We start from the raw sequence: 13,071 nt of genomic DNA on the forward strand, positions 1-13,071 counted from the left end.
CAATTCAAATTTACACTGACACGGGCGGTTTCTGTAACTGCACAACTCCTTTTGAAGTCAGAAGTCAGTACGAACAGTCTAACAAGAGGACATGGCTAAAAAAATTATAAATTGGGGAAAAAAAGAGTAAAACTAGACGTGGTCAGCACTTCTCAGCCTAAGAAATTGTATTGTTGAAACATGGAATAGACCAGACTCTGGTGTGGTAAACTCTGAAACACTGATCGATATAGCGAGCATGGATTCGGTGATTTTATATCAAATATGTATGTATGTTGAAACATGGAATAGACCGGACTCTGATCTGGTAAATCCTGAAACATTGATATAGCGAGCATGGATTCGGTGATTTTATATCATATAATATATATATATATATATATATATGTGTGTGTGTGTGTGTGTGTGTGTGTGTGTGTGTGTGTGTAGGCTACTGCCCATGTACTGCCCCACTACACTGTTCCACTCGTGCCACGCTTACTCGCCAGTGACAAACTAGGTTACAGTCGAAAGACTGTAGCCTACAGGATTAGTTGGAGAGTTAGAGCAGACCAAGTCAGACCATCAAGATCAGATATAGGCTTAAAAGCCTTATCGATCTGCATATCATATCAATCTCGGAGTTGTTCTTACAATTTGATGAATCTAATTCATGCACAGAATACGGACTTGGATTCACAACACAAAATAGTACTTGTAAAAATCAAACTGGAAGATCAATACAGAGCTACAAGTATCAACTCAGTATTAATACTGATAAATTTTTACCAATCAGTGTTATATTTCCGTAGCCATGGCAATCGTGAAAATAATTATTTGAATTTTCCTTCTTTTTTAATGTATGTGTTCTTCTGTGCTTTGTGCCTGACTAACATGTTATTGTACAGCACTGGGGTTTGAAAGCACTATATAAATGTATCATTATCATCATACATACACTGACTAAACAACATTGTGGGGTAGTGGTGGTGGGGAGAGTTTGTGGATGTGCTTCACACAGACAGTAACGTGTGTGTGTGTGTGTGTGTGTGCGTGCATCATGTATGTGTGTGTGAGGGAGAGAGAGGAGGAAGGTGTTAACTTGGGTGAGCTGGAATGTCATCAAGAAACAGCACATATATCACATGCAGCAGCATATGTGTGTCTTCATATATAACATATCTTTCACATCTGGGCCTGTTAAAAATAAAACAACTGAGTACCATTAAGTGTATTTGATTATCCTGACATGTGTATGATTGTGTGTGTGTGTGTGTGTGTGTGTGCATGCACTCATGTGAATTTATATTCAAGTGTGCAGTTACACCGAAATCACATATTGGAATTATACTAAAACTTCTGAACTGTGCTTACCCCTTCAATCTTTGAAAATATGATGTACTAAAACTTATATGGCGTGCTTACGTGCATATGAATTTACGTTTAAGATTGCGCTTATGGTGAAGAACAGTTTTGAACAATGATAAACTAAAATTTCTGTTCTGCCCAGAATCCAATATTCATCAGATATCCTTGCATTTTTGCATTTAGTTGACAAATCTGTTTATATTACTTGCAGTATGTGCACACACCATACCATGTGAATGAATGTCATGACTTTCCTACTGTAAATTTTCATGAGTTCATGAAAACAGTTTACAATCTGCAATGTTGAAAGAGAGAGAGAGAGAGAGAGAGAGAGAGAGAGAGAGAGAGAGAGAGAGAGAGAGAGAGAGAGAGAGAGAGAAACAGACACACTGAGAATAACTGAATAGGACACCAGTCCTTTTTTTGTTCTCTGAAGTTTATTTTTCCATCCACTTGAGCCTGAAAAACTGATATCAAGCACGCATATACATACTGTTGGGGCACAAAACTAGTACAAATCAAACTCTTGCAATAGTACTACCCACAGCTTTTTCTTCCCCCTTCAAGCAGTCATCCCTCCACTTTATTGCCAAATCAAGATTGGGGAAAGGCCTTACACACAAACTGATAAACCATGGGTGATAACAAAACTTTTTTTGTGTGCCCTTGTTGGAAAAATAATTCTATTGAAAACAATACACTAAAGTGAAAAGACCTGTTATCTTACTGGGTGGGTGGGGGGAAGTGGTGGGAATACCTTTAGAACCAAACCTTTCAGGAAAAAAAATATTCACAAAAAAAGACACACATGAAGCATAGTAAATGTATCACCAGAAACCACAAACAAAAACTGGCATCTCTTTTGCCCTTGGAGAATCAAGCAGTTGCCCCTTTCTTCTTCTGGGGACTAAAGAAACCAAATTGGGAATAAAAACAAATTTGGGTCGGTCTAACCCGTTGATATTTAAAGACAGCAAACCAAGATATGTGTTTGTCAAATAAGTGATTACTGAGAATCTGCATAGGTTCCACTTTTAAAGACATGCATTCATTAGAAGCACTAATTGCATTGTGTTTTCAGACCTATTTCTGCATTTGTCCCAGTGAAAAATCAGCCCCAAAAATGCTGAAATGAAAGAAGTGTATGCATGCATTTTAGTGTAAGCACTACTGCAAAGTGGGAGATAAATTATAAATGGAGATAACAACAAATAAAAATGATCATCTTTGTGCACAAGACCACACTGTATAAATATGGAAAGCCAGTGATTCATCATAACTCACAAAACATATTTAAAAAAGAAAAAAGGCTGCAATCAGCTTGTGATGACAGTTGGTGATTGATGCCGCCATGCTAGCTGAGGTATGCTGTTAATCAAAGTGACAAGCCACATCTCCAAATCCAGTCTTGGTCTTCTTCAAGTGACTGGCCACACCTCCAATTCTAGTTTTGGTCTGTTCAACTGACTGGCCACACTTCCAACTTCAGCCTTGGTCTTCAGTTCAAGTGACTAGGACAAGGACATTTCCAAAAATGATATTCTGTTAAAAGTGAGTGGCCATACCTCCAATTTCAGCCTTGGTCTTGTGTTCAAGTGACTGGCCACACCTCCAATTTGCTTCTGTCTTCTAAGTGACTGACACCTCCTCTTTTTGGTCTTCTGTACTATTTGACTGGCCATATCTCCTTTTTTTGTTCTTCTGTTCAAGTGACTGGCCATATCGCCTGTATTTGGTCTTCTGTTCAAGTGACTGTCCACACCTTTAATTCTAGTTTTGGTATTCTGTTCAACTGACTAGCTACACCTCCAATTCCAGTTTTGGCATTCTGTTAAAATGACTGTTAACACAACTATTTTCCAGCTTTGGTCTTGTGACTGCCAACTAACAAGGTACATCTGATGACTGGTCTCTTTCCTGCTCTCTGCTGTTCTGGATCATCAGTTGGAATGTGTTGGTTTCAGACAGGTTGTTCCGCCAATCTCGTGTGCAATGTTCATACCATTTTTCAGCAACCATGAGCGTATGGGCCAGTGTGTGTGTGTGTGTGTAAGAGAGAGAGAGAGAGAGAGAGAGAGAGAGAGAGAGAGAGAGAGATAGAGAAAGAGATAGGGAGGGGAGAGAGAGTATGAGAGAAAGAAGGGAGGGAGCAAAACACGAGTCAGAGACTGGCAGACAGAGAAACTCAAAAGTGCTTGTTTGCAGTATATCAAATGTTACTTGTTTTGTTGTGTTTCCTGTTGTGCTACAGATAAAATGGTCGAAATGTTATGAAGGGAAAACAAGACTGGTCAAGTCAGATGTAGTGACAAAATGAGCCAGCAGTGACACTAATGGGTCACAAGCAGCCCACCCATACATTCTGTTGTAAAAAAACATGATACAACACTTGATGCTGATGACTTGTGTTGTAACCTTTGAAAACCAGTCGACCAAACACACACACAAAAGTGAAGAAGGAAACCAAGATGGCATGGGAACATAATGATGAAATACACTTTCCAAAACCGTCCTCCACAGAACAGGGCAGCACAGGGGTAGAGAAGATGAAGACAATAATTTGAGTGGACTGAGAAAACTTCTCTGTGACCAAAAACTTGTTCACAACTGCCAGAAATTAAATGAGCCCAAGCTATGTTCATGAAAGTAGCGTCCTTACAACTCTTTCTAGGAGTTTCTGGGAAAGAGACAGTGACAGTTGCCTTGGTTGAGTATGTCATACAGAAAGATTGCTATGAAATAAATGTACTGCAACAGTTTTAATGCTAAGTTCTGTTGGACAGGGTGTATTATATCAGCTTTTCTATAAAAGAGTTGCATATTTCACAGGTCTGAAAAGATGCAGATTTCATTTTCATTCTTTGTTTCAAATTTTCTCTACCTTTTCTGTGCCAACATGATTTCACCCTGAAAACAGCAAACCAGACTCATTCCGAGGCTATCACCATTTGTTCACTGAGACATCAATAGTAGGCTGTCCTGAGGCCATCCATTTGAGGAGATATTGCATTGCTGGTGACTAGTCACTGAAGAACTCAGTGGTGCCTATTTTACTCAACATCCTCTATAAACCATACACTGCACATCCTGATCTAACTTCTAGCTATACAAAATCTATTCAAATGGAAAGACCAACACTGGCAACAGTGAAGTACTCACAAAATGCCATCAGCTATTACTACAAGAAAGTCCCCACTCCTCTTAGAAAATGGAAAGATGCACATTAATTTTGTGCCAGCACTACACACAGATTCATTTCAAGTGTAAAGTTAAGAATGTCTATAAATCTTTGATGTGTATACATATGTTCCCCACTACTTTAAATACACATATTGCAGTACCGTATGTAAGTGAACAAATGACATATGCAGCAAATGCGTCCAAGTCCAGACCTATGACACATCTTACACACAGTGTCTCCAGCAACCTCACAAAGAAAGAGTTTTGTCAAACATAAAAGTGATTTACATCACTAACTTTGTCAAAACAGTGTGAGAGAAAGTTGGTGATGGGAGGCAAATACCAGACCATTCAATTTCTAACGGACACACTGATAAAGAATGACTGAACAAATAAAGAAAGGAAAAAGGATTGAGAGAGAAGGAACATTACTTTCCATGAAGGCATGGTTTTAGAATAAACCAATAAAGTGCTTATTACCTGGTAGTTAAATATAAACCAATAAAGTGCTTATTACCTGGTAGTTAAAATCAACCAAATTGCACAAAATGCAAGACTATCACTTCAATGCAAATTATACTGTCTTTTATGTTACGATGCATCATGTTTACCTTTCCCTTTTTATTGCCAACTGTGAACCTGAAATGGATTTCCATGCAATGTTAAAACTAAAACCTTTAGGGGGTGAAAGCAGGTGATCTCTAACATGACCTACACACAGAAATCTTCCCTGACAAAGACACCCGACTGTTGATCAGTTGCCTGTTTTTGTTTCTTAACCAGGAATATTACACTATTTTCCTAAGATCATTGTCCACTCCATCCAGTCCTCAGACACTACTCAGTAAAGGCAGAAAGAAATAAAAGCCAGCCAAACTGAACATCACAAAAACTGACATTAACTTCACATCAAAGGTGAGAGGGTGTAAAAGAAAGACACCAATCAAGAATGAAGTCTTATCTGAAGGCACCGTGAACCACCACAGAAACAACTACAAGAGAAATATAAGGGGACAGAGTAGGATAATAGATGTAATGTTTTTTGAGAAATATAAGGGGACAGAGTAGGATAATAGATGTAATGTTTTTTTCCACATCCACAAGATTACGTTCTCACCTTGAGTTGATCGCTGATGTCAATGATTCACTTCTGCTGGAGCACAATCTATGACCAATTCCTTGCTCCCAAAGAGTGCGTTTGCTCATGAGTGTGTGCATGCATGTACACATGACATTTTTGCATTTTATATATTTTCGGTTTATTTGCATGTGTGTGTGTGTGTGTGTGTGAAGGGCATGTGCATGGTGCATGTGTATTTTGATTTCACTCTTTTTTTTTTTTTTTTTTTTAATCATTTTTTTTGCATTTTAGTTTACACATGTTGAAAATAGTGGTAGACTGCTCAGCAGTGAATGTGTTCCAGTAAGTTTTCATGTTTCACTTGTTTCTCTCAGAATTTCTACTGCATTGGTGCAACAATGCAAAATGAACAAGCACATGAAGGCTCGAGACATGTTTTGTGCCAGATATGCACTCTCAGCAATTCATTTTTTTTATTTCATTAAATTTGCTTGTCAAAATGACTTTCTAAACAATGAAAAGGAGGCAGTGGAGGCACAAATACCCATCATACACGTATCACATATTCTGATAATTTGTATTAAATATACAAAACAGTTGATTTAATCAATACATTCAGACCATTATATACGAGCATCCCTGATGCATTAAATTAGAAACAGGTGTTCCAATTTTTCCAACAAAACAATCATAACATGAAGTCTTTCATTGTGTCACAGTTTGTGTTAACTGGTATCCATGGGTTCTGTTTTGACAACCACAGGGGGCTGAGATGGGTCCTCAGCTGGTGTGGCTGTGGCAGTTCCAGGACTAGGAGTGTCAGAGGCAGGTACCGTCTCTGCGAAAACTGGGGCACTCTCTTCAGCTGTACCTTCCTTTGTCTCCTCCATCTTCACGGCCACACTTTCTAAAGCTGTGTCTGTGGAAGATGCTGCAGGATCTGTTGCCACTGCTGCTGATGAGTCCTCTTCTGCTTCTGACTTTATCTTTTCTGGTGGTGTCACCTTGTCGACAGACTCCTCTGTCACAGGGCCCTCTACAACGGGTTGTTGTTTGATGGCACTTTCAACGGGAGCCAGTGTGACTGGCGTTTCCACATTGGTGGTGGCTGCACTGGTTTCACTTGGCTCTGTTTTGATGGAGACAGGAGCTGCAGGGATGACTACTGCAGCAGAGTCTGTCAAGTCTTTGGGGTCAGGCTTCATGTCACCTGTGGTGGCTGTGTCTGCTGGTGTTTCTGTCAATGCTCCACTGTCAGCAGGCTTGGTCGTCTCCTGTCCGATCTGTGCCACCAGAGGGTTGATGGACGGTTCTACTGTGGGGGTGGGTGTCACTTCTGTGTCGGTGCCCTGAGCAAATCAATACACCATTACTGTAAGAAACTAAGAAAATTATCATTATTGTTGGAACTGAAATTTGCACTGTTTTTTTGGTGTCAGTTTGGGCTTACTGTGCTGAGGACCAAAGTTCATCATTAGAAAAAAAAATTAAATACGAGAATAAAATTCAAACTCTCTCAGACTTTTCCATCTAAGAAATCCCCTGAAATCAACTGGGAAATGTTTAAGGAGCATTATCACTAAAAATGTTAATGATAAAGGTGAACTGTTATAAAACTGTGATCCACAGCTGTCTGTGATCAGTTTAATTACAAAGTGAAATCTGTTGACACAAATGAAATGAACTCAGCAAAATACAACTTTCAAGCTTTTTTGAATATTTTCTTCCAAACTAAAACATATTAGCAAGGTGTTTACTAATACAATCTCATACTGGATGGCACAATGAACTCCACACATAAACAAAAAAAAAGAAGAAAAATGGTTTACTTACCTCCCGAACTTCATCGTAACAAATAGGATGATAGAACTGAAAGAAGAAACAAAAAAACAAACACATTAATGATATAACTAAGACATTTACATTCTCTGCTTTAACTAAACCAACCCTAAAACAACCAAAAAAACAACAACCAAAAACCAAAACAAAACAACCCTAAAACAAACAAACAAAAAAACAAAACAAAAAACCCACCAAAAACCCAACCCTGCTGAACACTGTGTAAATGGTTTCCATATGCTATTTTGCTGACATTCAAAGCCCTTGGCCTGATGACCAAGCCTTCTTCACATGTACTTGTTTCATAAAGTTCACAAACAAGTCCTAGGAATACCCGGCACTTCTTTCTGAACATTTGTGTATGATGTAAGGCAAACCTGAAAGCTGCCAATACTTAGAGAAATTATCTATTGCTTTACTCACTTATATGTCAGTTTTGTAACTGCATAACTTTATGAGTGTGACAGAAAGTTAATACAGGCAATTTCATGCTTTTTGTCAAAATTTTGTTGAGAGCAATTTGTGAAACATTTTCTCACTTCATTCCACTAAAAGTCATATGTGTATTTGTCATGCACACTTGTTTATCATAATTTCTGACTTATTTGGCACAACAGCACAAAAGGCGCACCCACTGAATTCAAAGAAAAAAAAGAAAAAAGAAGTAATTTTGAAAATGTATAAAGCCCACACATCCAATAAGCCAGTTGTTAGAAAAAACAAAACAAAAACAAACAAACATAAAAACTCCTCCGAAGTTGTCCGTAAGATAATTCCTGAAAATCATTTGTTTGGTTGGGTCAGTTAATAATAATGAGAAATGAAACAGACAAGTGTTAATACAACACTTGACATTGAAGAATTGTAGTGATGAATTACAGTAATATACATATATATTAGTCATTGTTAATTAAGTTTTAAGAGTCTTTTCTGACCAGTATTGGTGCAGCCATTTTAACTGAATACAAAGTTATAACCAGATACTGTCTGTCTGTTTTATTAGTCCAACTGAAAAAGGGAAATGTTTAATTGAATAAAAAGTTATGACCAGACATTACCTGCATCTGTTTTGTCAGGCCAAGTGGAAGAGGGAAATATTCAACATGAAGATAAGGCATAAAAGATGAAAGAAGCAAGAAAACATGAACCCCACTGCTCAGTGAAAGTGGGGAAGAAACATTCTGCACAAGTTGTAGACTCAACTGACTGCTTTCTCATCTGAACTTCAAAAAAGAAAAAGTAAATTTAATCAATGGGATCAAACTCAGAGTGATGCCTCACCTTTCCAGACAGCAAAACAGCATTCCTCAAGTGCCATGCCTCTGCTTCTTCATCCCAGTAGTTCTCAAAGGGATCCCCACAAACAGCACACAACTGGAATAAAGGACCACACTTCATAGCAAAGGTTATTTTCAGACACCCTCCAAAATACACCTTGTACTGATTCCTTTCATGGGCAAACTTATTAACTTCATTAACTTCACATCAATTTCACTTCCGAAATCTAAGAATATAATTATCATGCCTTTCAAAAGGAGAAAAAACAACAACAAAAATACAGAATACTTATTCACAAATGCGTCCCCCCCCCCCCCCCCCCCACACACATACAGACAGAGAGAAAGAGACAAAATGTTCCTGACACTTTAAAAAAAACTTAAGCATCACTAACTAAAGTATGACTAAAGCACACTAAACACTGCAAACAAAAAAGAACATTCCTCAAGGAAACCTAACATCAAATAAAAAAAATTCTAACCATGAACAAATTGTGGTTAGTTAGGGCAATTAGGTAAATTCAACTGTTAACGTTACTGCGTGACACACACACGCACACAGCATATAGCATGAAACAGTTGCTGCTTGCTTTGCATACTAACCTCCCTTTTGGAAGAATAAAATGGCTTAGTTGGGTTGTATTAGAGATTTTCAATCAACTCCTACACCCCCACACCAGGCAAAAATGTTTTTAAGGTTCACAGTAAAACCAAGACTGTTTTTTGATGCCACTTTTTTTCCTTAAAAAACAAACAAACAAAACAAAACAAACAACAACCCCAGAATATTTACAGTCTTGGGTTTATTATTCACACTCTCTATATACATATTCGAATAAAAAAAAAAAAAAAAAAAAAAAAGAAAAAAAAGAAAAGAGAGCGAGCTAAAATCCATCCATTCACCTGTTTGTGCATCATACAAATGAATGCCATAAATACTAATGGTTTGTTTTATTTCTTTTTGAACATTAATATCTGGGATCTCCGTCTCCAACTGACAAGAAAGAAAAGAAGCAACATCAAAATGATAATGATCATGAAAATCTGAACTAATCTCCCAACAATGCAGTCTATACAAAATACTCTACAAAAGCCATGGTTCAGAAATACTTACGTCTTCTGTTTCATTGCCAGAAGCTGGTGGATTGTAGGTGACTTCAACTCCTTCTGGAACTTTGATGGAAACCAGGTTCTGGTTTCCATTAGCACTGTCGATCTTTTCTTGTTCAAACACAGAACTGTACTCTGCAAAGACATTCACAAACAGCTCTTCCGTTATGACTGTTTTAAAGAACAAAGAAAAAAATCTGATGGACTGTCTTTTTCTATATTCTGTTTATTGGAATTATTGCTTCCTATAAGACCATGAAACCAACCAACCCCCACCCAATGATGCATCTTGTGGTTTGCTGATAATAGGACTGTCCAGTGATTAATGTATTATATTCACTTTGTGCTCCTTTACTTTACACTGGTAAGTAGGACTTCTCTAAGATGACTACATCAGAGGTAAACATTCAATCATGAAAGCAAACAAAAGCATAAACAAAATAACTGATTCAAACTTTGTGTATCTCAGTACATTTCTTCTCTAAGATGACTACATCAGAGGTAAGATGACTACATCAGAGGTAAACATTCAATCATGAAAGCAAACAAAAGCATAAACAAAATAACTGATTCAAACTTTGTGTATCTCAGTACATTTCTTCTCTAAGATGACTACATCAGAGGTAAGATGACTACATCAGAGGTAAACATTCAATCATGAAAGCAAACAAAAGTAAAAGCATAAACAAAATAACTGATTCAAACTTTGTGTAACTCAGTTCATTTTACTGCACTGATCAAACAGCTTGTATTTGCAACTGAGTGTGCATGCTTTATAACATTACCTGAACTAATTATAGGCAGACATATGGCAATGTGAAAATGGTCATGCAAGCAAAACCCCATCTTACATGTATACAAGTGAGAGCTGCAGTCCATGAATGAAGAAGAAGCAGAAGAATAAAAGCAGCCAAATCCATATGAATATAAAAACACACCAACTTTACCAGCAATTTTGTAACAAATTTATGCAGATATTTTATGCCGCAATATGTTTCTATCATAAAAGATGATACTCACTTGTTTCTTCTGATTCATCCAGCTCTTGGAATAAAATCCAGTCCTGAAAAGTGACAAACAAACTTAAGAAAAGAACATCAAATAAAAGTGTAGAATTTCCACTGGTAATTTTGCTTGCAACACTGTAAATTGAACCAGACTTATGCTTTGAAATATTTGAGGCTGGCGTTGTTTAAAATAAAGTTTTGGTTGGAAAATATCCTTTTGTATAAGAATAACTCTCACTGTTGCCAAATTTTCAAAAAGCCCATTACATTTTTAGCAATTGTAATGAAATAAATGTTATTTATTGTGTGTACTTTAATAAAGTACCCAGAGCTATGTTTGCTTGTGTACCATAAAAAAGCAATAACGAAGACAACACACCAAACATGCTAAGCAAAATGAAACACTGCCATACAAAAAACAACAACCCCCCCCCCTTCCCAAAAAAACCCACCCCCAAAAAAACAAAACAAAAAATCATTCATTACATTCAGTTCGTAGAACCATTTGCGATGGCTGGCAATCTTTGCTGCTTCCTTCTCCCTCTTATTCAGTCTAAAGTGCCAGTCGAGATGCTGACGGTACTGTTCCATTTCTGCCGCCAGAAAGCGGCAACCACAGGAGGAACACTGGATTCCTTGGTACAGGTCATGGATCACACCACTGTACTGCCTGTAAACCACAAAGCACATAAATATTTTTATCTATAAATATGCAGAAACTACTACTGAAATTTGAGACAGAAAAAAGTCCTTTGAACTGCATTGCCCACAGACATTTTGAAACCCAACTAGACTTGACAGGAACATTTTCATTACCTGAGAGTGAGTCAGAGTAATCAAACAATGTCTGAGAGCACCAACGCCTGCCAGAATATTATTAAACATAATTTTATCAATCATTTCTCATTATACAACTGGCAATCAAAGCATAGTGGCCACATCAATTCAATGACTGGGCATGAGGAAAGTGGGTGGGGGTGCAGGGTTGTTGTGGCTGTTTTCATTGAGAGGAAAAAACAACAACAAAAAAGCCCACATACACACACAAAAACAACAACACGCACAAAACCCCACATCAACTGACCAGAGGCTAATTTACTTACTTTTTCAATTTCACAGACTGGAAATCTGACAGATCTGGTGGATGTTCAAGAGCCACTTCCTTCTTTTGGATTGGCTGAAAAGAACCAAAGCATTGATTAAAAAAGTGGCAAAGAAAACATTCTGCTTGAATTTCACAAGCACAGCAAAATCAATTTGATAATTTTTATGGAGAAAAAATTAGTAGCTGATTATGAAGTGAGTAACGGTTTGTCGAACTAGGTAGGTATACAATGTCCACCAAGACTTTAAAATGGGTACCAACATATATTTAAAGAAAAAATGAAAAAAACACAGCACATGTACTGTTGCTTGGCAGATGAAGAAAACATCATTCTTAACTTTTTATATCTTAATTTCAACATGTTCAACTGGGTAAATGGAAGAACAGCAGTAATTTTCAAATATTTTTTGACATAAAATGGTACCCTGCATCCTGAGTCAAAACTGACATCATTTACTAAGAAAACATTGATTCCAGATTTGTATCTCCAACACTGCAAGAAGCTATTCCATCTAAAAATAACCATGGAATATGCAGACCACTCACATACCTTAGATTTAGCAGCGGCAGCAACAACAGGAGGCACAACAGGCTTGCTTTCCTTGGCAGGCTCCACAGCCACTGAAGGCGTGGTTTCCGGTTGGGTTGTGCTGGATGGTGTTGCAGACTCCTCTTTCTTGGCAGGGTTCCCAATAATCCCTGCATCCAGCAGTTTCTTCAACAGTTCATTCACATCGGGTATAGCTGCCGGAGCAGCAGCAGCAGCAGTCGAAGTTGTGGGGGCAGCAGTGGTCACAGGAGGCGCTGAAACAGGGGTGGAGGTTGGAGGCTTGGCGGCGGGTGGGAGAGCAGGGCCTGGGATTGGGGTGGATGTGGCCAGTGTTGGTGTGATGGCAGGCTGGGACATCTGCGGAGGCATGACCGGGGGCATGGGCATTGGGAGTGAGGGACGCTGAAGGCCAGGACCTCCCAACAACTGCTGTAGCTGCTGGGTCATTCCTGAGAATGCCGTTTGAGGGTTGAAACCAGGTGACACTGAAAAGTAATTAAGTTCTTACAACAATAAATTAACATACCCTTTACAACATATTTTGCGAACTATATTTTTTCAAATGTCAATCTTAT

At 38.1% G+C, this 13,071-nt stretch overlaps 1 protein-coding gene across 3 annotated transcripts in view; it reads right to left on the reverse strand.

Moving 5' to 3' along the window:
* Positions 1 to 1,775: 1,775 nt before the first annotated feature.
* LOC143283756 (uncharacterized) overlaps positions 1,776 to 13,071 on the reverse strand; it is a 36,377-nt gene continuing 25,081 nt past the window's right edge. For all 3 annotated transcript variants that reach the window (XM_076590082.1, XM_076590083.1, XM_076590081.1), the window contains exons 7-14: positions 12,497 to 12,981; positions 11,945 to 12,018; positions 11,328 to 11,511; positions 10,855 to 10,897; positions 9,839 to 9,969; positions 8,729 to 8,821; positions 7,442 to 7,477; positions 1,776 to 6,957 (exon numbers count right to left, since the gene is read on the reverse strand). In XM_076590082.1, the coding sequence (XP_076446197.1) occupies positions 6,334 to 6,957; positions 7,442 to 7,477; positions 8,729 to 8,821; positions 9,839 to 9,969; positions 10,855 to 10,897; positions 11,328 to 11,511; positions 11,945 to 12,018; positions 12,497 to 12,981 (1,670 nt within the window). In that variant the 3' untranslated portion in view covers positions 1,776 to 6,333. The remainder of the gene's footprint in view (positions 6,958 to 7,441; positions 7,478 to 8,728; positions 8,822 to 9,838; positions 9,970 to 10,854; positions 10,898 to 11,327; positions 11,512 to 11,944; positions 12,019 to 12,496; positions 12,982 to 13,071) is intronic.

This window comes from Babylonia areolata, chromosome 7 (genome assembly GCF_041734735.1).
Source record: "Babylonia areolata isolate BAREFJ2019XMU chromosome 7, ASM4173473v1, whole genome shotgun sequence".
Lineage (NCBI taxonomy): Eukaryota > Metazoa > Mollusca > Gastropoda > Neogastropoda > Buccinidae > Babylonia > Babylonia areolata.